The sequence below is a fragment of the Littorina saxatilis genome, linkage group LG1, assembly GCF_037325665.1.
Source record: "Littorina saxatilis isolate snail1 linkage group LG1, US_GU_Lsax_2.0, whole genome shotgun sequence".
NCBI lineage: Eukaryota > Metazoa > Mollusca > Gastropoda > Littorinimorpha > Littorinidae > Littorina > Littorina saxatilis.
Window position 1 is genome coordinate 34,331,513 of NC_090245.1, and position 10,750 is coordinate 34,342,262.

Below are 10,750 nucleotides of genomic sequence, written 5' to 3' on the forward strand. Positions count from 1 at the left end.
GATCCGCATTAATATTTTATGGTGAGTAGGCTCTGAGAAATCTATTTCTAAATCCAATGAGACTCGGTGTGTAATCTTTAAAAATAATCTAGGTACTTGGGGGCTAGCAACGTACAACCCTTGCATTCAGTCCAATACTATGTAATGTAAACCATCTTTGAACGACTATTTGTACAACACAAACGCTTATTTGTGCCACACTAAATCAATTGGTCGAAATGAGTTTTGTCTCTTAATGCTTTCGGTCAGCTTTAAAATAGACATTTTGTGAATTGTAATCGGAATTGTACTACATTCTTTTTAATGTATTCTTTGAATGTATTTTCATTTCTTTATTTGTGATTGTGCAGGCGTCTTCGGGAAGTGCGCAGGGTACCCCACAGTACCCCATCGCTAACCTCACTCAGATTGTTGAGGAACTGTATCCCGATATACTGAAGAAAACAATATGTGTACCGCCCATGCACTACAATAGAGTGCCATACGCCGCGGATACTGTGTCCGGTCATTCTGTATTTGTGACGCAGCCCCCAATTGGCAGGTTTTCTGCTCCCAGCAGTGCTTCCACTGGGTCGCAAGCACGCCCCACCGCATCTTCTGGTTCAGCGGGTAACCAGACTGGCAGTGCTTCCACTGGGTCGCAAGCAATTCACACCACATCCCCTGGTTCAGCGGGTAACCAGACTGGCAGTGTTTCGCCCGTCAGCAGTGCTTTCACTGGGTCCCAAGCACGTCACGCAAATGCAGGTCTATCGGCCAACCAGAGTGTCCCCACCACATCTAGCACCAGGCCCAAGAATGCCCATGCTCCAAGTGTGTTCAGTTCACCTAAGATGGGCCAGGCGGCGCCCGGTATCTCAGCATCTAGCGCTAGAGGGACAGGAACAGCAAGAACGACAGGACTAGCCAAAAAGACCAGTCCCTGTGCTGGTAAGAAGACGTCAAAACTAGATGCTGTTGGCACTATACTGCAAGGTTTCAACAACTTGTGCCCAAACCACTTTGTGGGCAACGCTGCTTCCTATTTTCAGAGTATCATCACTCGCTCAAAGCAGGACAACCAGCCTAGTCAGCCGTCCCAGCACAGTATATGGACTCCTGAACCACAGCCTGCTACAGCACCAGACCCTGTGTATGACAGCGACGTTCGTGATGACTTTGCGCAGCATCACGTACTGACCAACCTTCAGGCACTGGGGCATAAACGTGGAGAGGTCATGTTCATCCTGTCCCAGCTGAACTTTGCTGACTATTTCAACAAGCCGACCTACGCAGCGGCTGCCAAGCGCATCCCACGACTGGCTAACCTGCCCAAGTCTCACCGTCAGGGGGACTTTGACGTCATGGTCTTTCACCGACATCACGGGATCCTGCTGGGCGAGCTGAAGTCCGTGGGAAAGAATCACGCTGAACTGCACAAGACGCAAGCCGACTCTGACGCTGATGTTGCCAAGAGAGTTGAAAAGGCAGCCAAGCAGCTGGACAAGTCAGAGACCGTAATTAAACACCTCGTGAAGGACATCGCATCTGGTTTGACCGTGAAGAAATCAATCTTCCTCCCCTACGTTAGGAGTGCTCAGCTGCAGAGGGTCCTGGCAAGCAATCCAAATTTAGAACGGGTAAGAAACGGAAAGGGTATGACTCATTGCTTTGGATTGATCAGGGGTGGACGATGTCATAATTCTTCCCACAATACATTTCAGAAAAACCATGACTTTGTTTTCGATTATGACTTACTAGATGATTACCCGCTTCGCCGGGTATCGGCTTCGCCGGGAAGAAGTAGAGCCAAATTTGAAACAGATCCATCGAGAACCTTGGCCGCGCATCGCGCACAGACACACAGACAGACAGACAGACAGACACACAGACACTAGTCGTATATATATATAGATAGATAACTTATATAACCTAGAATTAGTACGCAAACAGTCACCAAAGAACAAACAAGTCGCGTAAGGCGAAAATACAATATTTAGTCAAGTAGCTGTCGAACTCACAGAATGAAACGCAATGCCATTTTACTCGTAGCATCGTCAGGCCACCCCTCATGGCAAAGGCAGTGAAATTGACAAGAAGAGCGGGGTAGTAGTTGCGCTAAGAAGGATAGCACGCTTTTCTGTACCTCTCTTTGTTTTAACTTTCTGAGCGTGTTTTTAATCCAAACATATCATATCTATATGTTTTTGGAATCAGGAACCGACAAGGAATAAGATGAAAGTATTTTTAAATTGATTTGGACAATTTAATTTTGATAATAATTTTTATATATTTAATTTTCAGAGCTTGTTTTTAATCCGAATATAACATATTTATATGTTTTTGGAATCAGCAAATGATGGAGAATAAGATAAACGTAAATTTGGATCGTTTTATAAATTAAATTATTTTTTTTTACAATTTTCAGATTTTTAATGACCAAAGTCATTAATTAATTTTTAAGCCACCAAGCTGAAATGCAATACCGAAGTCCGGGCTTCGTCGAAGATTACTTGACCAAAATTTCAACCAATTTGGTTGAAAAATGAGGGCGTGACAGTGCCGCCTCAACTTTCACGAAAAGCCGGATATGACGTCATCAAAGACATTTATCAAAAAAATGAAAAAAAACGTTCGGGGATTTCATACCCAGGAACTCTCATGTCAAATTTCATAAAGATCGGTCCAGTAGTTTAGTCTGAATCGCTCTACACACACACACACACACACACACACACACACACGCACGCACGCACGCACATACACCACGACCCTCGTTTCGATTCCCCCTCGATGTTAAAATATTTAGTCAAAACTTGACTAAATATAAAAACAAAAACCAAAAACCAACAACAGCAAACTCCAACAAGAAATCGTAAAACAGGGCAGTGTTAGTTGTTCTTACTTTACTGTTGGTTTACGCTGATTTGTCAGTGACAAAACTATAGTGCTTCTGTTCTGATACTGTTTTTTCGCCTGTTATCTCATACTCTGCCACCACTTTTAACTTGACATGAGCTGAAATGAACTGCAGATGGTATGCCAGAGCCTGGGAGCTGTGAATGCTGCGGACGCCACACAGCTGTGTCTGTGCTCAGAGCAGCTGTCGGACCCTGACAGCTACTGGCGCGTGACGCCCGAGGTCCTGTTGCGATTGGACACGTGGTGGCAGAACAGAGTGGCCTGCACTGTGGATCCTCTGCTGCATGATCAGCTCTACCTGGAGATTGTTACCAGGTAAATTATTTTTCATTCAAACTGGCAGCGAGCCTTGAGATTGCGGCTAGGTAAATTATGTTTCATTCAAATTGGCAGCGAGCTTGGAGATTGTTGCTAGGTTAATAATTTTATCATGAACAATTTGTAGTGAACCTGGAGATTTTTGCCAAGTAAAATTGTTTGTATTCAAATGTGTTTCAAGCCTAGAAAATATGTAGGAAGCTATTTAGATTGTTGATAGGTTAATAATTTTTTCATGAACAATTTGTAGTGAACCTGGAGATTTTTGCCAAGTAAAACTTTTTGTATTCAAATGTGTTTCAAGCCTAGAAAATATGCAGGATGCTATTTAAAGACGTACTGGAGTGAACGAAATGTTTAAGAAAACATGCAAGAGCCCTCTAGTAACTGTTGCGAAGCCTATTATTGTAAAATTTCGCGTGGCTGATTTTGTTGTTCTTTTTAGATTAAAACCGACTGCGCATCAGTTCAAAGCCGGCCTTTAGGCTGATGACGTCACTAGCTGTTTTATGATTTGTCATGATCCAGATTTGTCGGGCCAGCCACAACGGTGAATGTCCACTGCAATGCCGCCCCTCGGGTTGAGGTCCGCACTGAAGGGGAGGCGGTGTCCGAACTGGGGCAGAGAGTGGCGCGTCTCATCCTCACTCTACAGCAACTTGACCTCCTTCACTTGGGACCGCAGCATGTCTGGATCACGGGACCTCCAGGCACCGGGAAAACCCTCGTGCTGGTGCTCAGAGGTTTGTGGTGTCTTCGCCATGGTCACAACGTTCACATCGTAAGTGTGGTTCAAGGTCACCTCGGTGTTGCGCACGTGATCTACAACCAGCTTCAAATGACCGTTGCCAACGACCCGCCATCGACCCTCGGCAGCGTGTATCTGCACACTTACGCCCTGCAGGAGCGGCCTTGGGATTGCTGGCCAATGATTTTAAGCCTGGGACGACACTTGACATCGGGTAAACGGATGTTCGTTATCCTGGATGACGTGCTGATTAACCCCGGGTGAGTTGCTTTGTTATTATACATGTGTGATGTTCGGAGTTTGCACACGTCTAACAGGAGTGTGATATACCCGTACGCACGTGTGTGTGTGTGTGTGTGTGTGTGTGTGTGTGTGTGTGTGTGTGTGTGTGTGTGTGTGTGTGTGTATGTGTGTGTGTGTGTGTGTGTGTGTGTGTGTGTGTGTGTGTGTGTACGTGTTCACTCGCATGCGTGCACTGCTGGTAACATAGTAAATGAAAGTACACAAATCGTTCCAAAAATACTGTTTTTCCATTGTAATATGCACGTGTGCATGCGTGTGTCAGTGCGTGCGTGTACGCGTAAAAAAGACCATTCTCTGTCACGATAGTTCTGACGGGAATATTTTACAACAAACTCGTAACGCCACAATCTGTCTACTTTCCTCGCAGCAACAATTTCCCCCAGATCGCTCAAGTGTTGCACCAGGCGTTCAACAACCACCCGAAAGCCGCCCACGTATCTCTGTGGGTCAGCAGCATGCAGTTCATCCGTGGCGCCATCCCTGGGGCCTTCCCCGTGGTCAACTTCACCCAGCCCATGCGCTGCGCTCCGGCCGTTCAGCGTGAGGTCGAGCCTGGCCTGAAGCACTGCAAGACCCTCGGATACAGTAGGAAGGCTATGTCCGCTCCTGGCGACGGATTGGAGATCGTCCGGTTGCGTCATTCGGGAACAGGTCACACCTCACTGTGGCCCGTCGACTGCTATCCGTGTGGCGTTCAGATCGCCAATGTCCTCCGTCGTCAGTTCAATGTTAGCAATGCAGGTTAAAAAATCTTCTTCTATTATACTACTTCTTGTTGTTGTTGTCAGTTATTCCTTTTTCTCGCATTGTCCTTCATGTCTGTGAATTTTACACTCGCTGATGCGAAATAGCATGTAACATCACCAAACTCAAACACCGTTCCCCTGAGAGAAAAAAACCTCATACGAAAGCACAGTGAACAGTGACAAAAGTAACTTATGAACTGTCTTTTTTCTGCAGGTCAAAAGATGAATGTCTCGTTTTGTCAAAACAATAAACGTTCCATTACCTAACATTCTTATTTTTTTGAATCTGCAGGTCAACATGCCTTACCAACCAGCCCTCCACCCCTGGAGTACAATGACGTCTTCATCCTGACCAGGAGCTCGCAACTGTGGGATGACATCAAGGATGACAAAGGTAGACTGACGTCACCAGCGTGCGCCCTTGTGCGCGGCCTTCGTGATGGGGGTCTGCCTATTCTGGTTCTGGACCGAGCGTCACGTGACAACGAAGGCTGGCAGAAGGACATGGCCGACACAGCCCTGGCCAGAAGCAACGTCGTCACCATCACGCACTCATGGGCAGTGCGCGGACTGGAGCGCAAACTTGTGGTCTGGATCCCAGGCCGCAAACTTGAAGGAGACCCATCGGAAGGGGACGCTGACTGCAACCTGAATAAAAATCTCCCCGATGCCGAGGAGAGGCTGCTGGCCAAGTCCCGCTGTACCACGCAGCTGGTGATAGTAGAACTGGGGCAGGCAGAGGAGCCCCTGCAAGAACCGGACCTCGATTAGCCTTGACCTATGAATCCCGTCGATGATCGCTTAGAACTGCCGAAGAAAGAAGGACTCATGCAAGATCCTGACCTTGACTGACCTTGCAATATTCAACCTTGTTGATAATGGATTTGAACTTCTGCAGACTGAACGGCCAATGAAAGAACCTGACCTTGAACTAGACACCCTGCCTGTTGATGGTGGGCTAGAACTCCTGCAGAAAGACGGACCCATGGAAGAACTTGACATTGACTGAAGCATGTACACCTTGTTGGTGATAGATTAGAACTTCGGCAGACAGAACGGTCAATAAAGGACCAATTGACCTTGATTAACCCTGAGTTATTCACCCTGTTGATTGTGGGTTAGAGCTGCCCGAGAAAGAAAGGCTCACGTAACAGCCTTGAAGCAGAAGACCCACCCCATTATCTTTTTTTCTGCTTGGAATGCGCTGACGTTGTAAAACAGAATTCGTTTACATGTTTCTTTTCTGACGATGGTTGTGTATACAAACATGAATTACGTACTAAAATAATTACTTTACTTAACTTATTCACTAATGAACTCATATTTGAAAACCCTATCTCCTTTTCTGACTGCAAAATTAAAGCCACAGTTGATAGGAAGGAAAGGCACAGGCCTCCCCGTGTAAACGATTTGACTCACCGTCTCATATCTGGCCAAGACTAGGCTTATTGCTCCTAAAACAGCCTGAATGCTTTCTGTATAAATTGAATATTCAACTGCACGGGAAGCAGTCTGGATGCTGAATGCTGATATGTGCCCGGGATGTTGAGGGACGTTCTGATCCCGTGTAAAAGCCTAGTCATTTCAGAGATTGCGAGCAGACATTTTCCAAGGGAAGGACTGTGCCTTTAAAAACTCAGGGAACAGTTTGCATGTGGAATCTCTTCAACAACTGTAAATCCTTCACACTGACTTAAATGAAATACTCGGGGGGAGAGAATGGGTTATTGAACAGTATGAAATCAACTCAGAAAAAACAACTGGAAAAAAATCAAATGACAACCGTTTTGATTTGCATTTTTCTTAAGAGCTCTGTTCTCACCAAAGAGGTATATCACATGACCTCTCAAAATCTTTTCCTTCTTTTCTTGTTTTTCTACCCGTCCGATAATGTGGAGACCGCTTTATTCACAAGTGAGGTGGAAAGTCAGGTGGAAAGGATTAGAACCTCACCTACAAAAAAATCAACTTTAGATCAATACGGGAAACAACGGTGTGTTAAGATGTCCGATAATTTGTAGATCTCTCTCCCTCCCACTCGTTACCGAAAATAACTCTGTCGGGTTTGTGTGGGTTATGAAAGAGTGAATACCCTTGATTTTTACTCGGAAAAACATTGTTGGAGGAGCCAATCACTAGCGAGGGGTGTGTCGGAAACACGCGGGCAGGAGCACGCCTGACTTTATTTGTCAGAGGAAAAGCAAGGGTATAATTCTCTCTTTCACAACCAATACAAACCCGACGAAGTTATTTCCGAAAATCGTCTATTGCGGTGAACGTCCTCACAGGCCTAGCTCTGACCTCATCAGGGTTATTGCTAATACGCTAACATTTTCTGAGACCAACACATACACATAGAGGCTACCGGCACGGTTGGCCTAGTGGTAAGGCGTCCGCCCCGTGATCGGGAGGTCGTGGGTTCGAACCCCGGCCTGGTCATACCTAAGATTTTAAAATTGGCAATCTAGTGGCCGCTCCGCCTGGCGTCTGGCATTATGGGGTTAGTGCTAGGACTGGTTGGTCCGGTGTCAGAATAATGTGACTGGGTGAGACATGAAGCCTGTGCTGCGACTTCTGTCTTGTGTGTCGCGCACGTTATATGTCAAAGCAGCACCGCCCTGATATGGCCCTTCGTGGTCGGCTGGGCGTTAAGCAAAAAACAAACAAACAAACAAACAAACATAAAGGCTTCAATAAAACCAGCATCTTGTATTTTAGTGACTTTTGACTATTGTAGGGTGGAAGTTCAAAAAGAATCTATTATTTGCATTATTACTAAAGAGTATACATTATAAATGATACCACCACCATCATTAACCCCCTCTCGCGCTCTCTCTCTCTCTCTCTCTCTCTCTCTCTCTCTCTCTCTCTCTCTCTCTCTCTCTCTCTCTCTCTCTCTCTCTCTCTCTCTCTCTCTTTTTTTTTTTTATCAGTATTGGAATCTGCATGTGATGTTATGCAAACACGTAACCAAACGCCGGGGTTACCACGCGAGAAAAGCAACATTTATAGTACTGAGACTCTGCTTCAGTTCCAAGGAGTGAGTAGTGTATTCGCTCTTTTTTTACTGCTGTGAAGTTATACAGTGGTGTAAACAGTGACGACTCTTTGATGTGCAGTCTATGTACAGATATATATGGGTGTGAACATATGGAGCTTCCTTCGGTTGTGTGTCAGTAACGAGCCGTGAAGCAAAACTGTTTTGAAGTGACTAGATATATATACAGACTTTCCTCAAATCGAAAACTGACTGACTTGAAGTGATTCACGATACGGACTCTCCTCTTGAGACTAAAAGAGTATGAGTGAACGGGCGTAAAGCTCTATAGCTTTGAGTGACAAGGCATATCTTCTGCGCCTTCTTGCAACAAGGACTTATTATTTTACAGTAGATATTGCTGAATACGCTTATCTTTTTTAACAGTAGATATTGCTGACTACGCTGATCTTGATTTGCAAAGAACACTCTGCAGGTTCAACATTGTTTTGGTAACAGACTTTTGTAGGCAATAAGTATGCCCAAGGAAAGTGCGTTATCTGATCTCCGCCTTGCTCACTTGAATGTGTATCACTTGCGTAACAAAACCGCGGACATATGTGTACTGTTGAATCAGGGCAAACAACCGTTACATATATTAGGCATAAGCGAGACGAGACTTGATTCGAATGTTTCTGATGACTTTCTGAATGTACCCCATTACTCTATATTCAGGCGTGACAGTGTGAGACCGCAGCAAACTGGCCTCGCCGCCTATGTACACGAATCGTTAGTTAATTACACTCACCGTAGACCTGATTTGGAAGTTGAGAATGTTGAGTGCCTGTGGCTTGAAATCAAAATTAATAAGTCTACCCCTCTGCTCGTGGGTTTCCTGTATAGGAACCCTGCTGCATTGTCAAACTGGACAGATGATTTTATCAACCTAATGGACAGTATCAAGAGCCAAAATAAGCCTATATTAATATTAGGCGACTTCAATATCGATTTGCATAAACCACAGACAGCTTGGTGCACAACTTTGTCCCTCTTTGGCCTTCAACAACTAGTTGAAACGTCAACAAGAATAACTGCATCAACAGCGACATTAATTGACCATATATACACGGATAACAAAACAATGGTTTCGAATGTTAATGTGGTTAATTCTGGCATTAGTGATCATTACGTGACTTGCTGCTCATGGAACTATATCATCCCAAAATGTCATAAAAAAGGACACACAACCATCGAATATCGGAGCTTTAAAAAATTTCACGAGTCTAAGTTTTTCATGGACTTATCTTCAGCTCCGTTCCATGATGTGTTTAATTGTACTGAGGCTGAGGAGGCGCTTAATTGTTTCTCACGTATACTCTACCCGATTGTTGACAAACATGCCCCTCTGAGGCAACACCGAGTAAAATCCCCTACATTACCACCATGGCTTACTCTTGAGATTGTAGAAGCTATGGCACTACGTGATTTTTTTAAGGAAAATCAAAGGAAATCAGAATTTAAAGCACAACGCAATAGAGTTACCGAGTTAGTACGCCAGGCAAAAAGTAATCATTTTCATAAATTGGTTGAAGACAAAAAAGATGTTACCACGCTTTGGCAAGCCATAAATGAAGTGTTAGGTAAATCCCAGAGAAGAAATACCAGATTAAATAGCGCCATTTCTCCTGACAAATTCAATGAGCACTTTCTGTGTTTGGCTGATCGATTGAAACAATCTAAAAATGTAAATGAAGAAGTCGAGGGTGGGGACACCCTGTTGTTTAGACTAAAAGAATTTTGTAGTCATAAATTGAAATCACAAGATTCATTCTCTATCCCAACTATTGCCGTACATGAAGTTGGAAAATTTATAGAAAACCTTCAGAATAATAAATCCATGGGGCCTGACAAAATCCCCCCGTCGTTGCTTAAATTAGCCCTACCGTACATAGTGGAATCCCTAACGTATGTGTATAATCTTTGCATTGAACAAAATATTTTTCCTGATGCATTTAAAACGGCAAAGGTCGTTCCACTTCCTAAAAATAAAGATGTGTCTGACCCTAATAACTTCAGGCCAATTTCATTGCTTCCTATTTTATCAAAGCCTTTAGAGAAGCACATCCAGAAGAATCTTCTGAACTACATGGAAAGGTACAAATTATTTCACAACTTTCAATCTGGGTTTCGTCCGAAACATTCCTGTAGTACAGCTCTTTCATCACTATGTGATAACTGGCTATCGGCAATTAATCGTTCGGACATTTCAGGGGCTGTATTTCTTGATTTTAAGAAAGCTTTTGATCTTGTAGATCACACATTACTTTTACATAAACTCGCATTGTACGTGAACAATCCCGCAACGTGTTCATTCTTTAAATCATATCTTGTCAACAGAACACAGTATGTTTCTATAAACGGTAAAACATCTCCCAAAGGATGTTTAAAGAGTGGAGTCCCCCAGGGGTCAGTTTTAGGGCCTATCTTGTTTTGTGTATTCATTAATGACCTCCCCCTTCATATATCTAATTCCAAAGTTAAAACAGAATTTTTTGCAGATGATTCGACGCTTCACACAAGCTGTAGGACTGTTCAAGAAATTGAAATTTCCTTACAGTCTAGTCTGAATGAAGTCAACAGTTGGTGTAACCAGAATTGTATGATAGTGCACCCAGGAAAGACAAAAAGCATGATTATTACAACAAGACAAAAACACCAGTCACGACCTCTTAAGTTAAATCTTTCTCTGGAATCACA

At 44.0% G+C, this 10,750-nt stretch overlaps 2 protein-coding genes across 2 annotated transcripts in view; one reads left to right on the forward strand and one right to left on the reverse strand.

Annotated features, from left to right (window-relative positions):
- Positions 1-234: 234 nt before the first annotated feature.
- On the forward strand, positions 235-7,478 carry LOC138967809 (uncharacterized). Its single transcript, XM_070340470.1, has 5 exons — positions 235-1,619; positions 3,014-3,216; positions 3,748-4,227; positions 4,638-5,011; positions 5,309-7,478. Exons 1-5 carry the CDS (start codon positions 462-464, stop codon positions 5,785-5,787), a joined length of 2,694 nt encoding a protein of 897 aa, XP_070196571.1. The 5' UTR covers positions 235-461; the 3' UTR covers positions 5,788-7,478.
- A 719-nt stretch (positions 7,479-8,197) lies between these two features.
- The window catches only part of LOC138967820 (uncharacterized), a 12,977-nt gene continuing 10,424 nt past the window's right edge, over positions 8,198-10,750 (reverse strand). Inside the window, exon 6 of the mRNA XM_070340481.1 lies at positions 8,198-10,750. This exon is cut by the window's right edge and continues 2,947 nt beyond it. The gene's annotated coding sequence lies outside the window, so the exon portion shown is untranslated.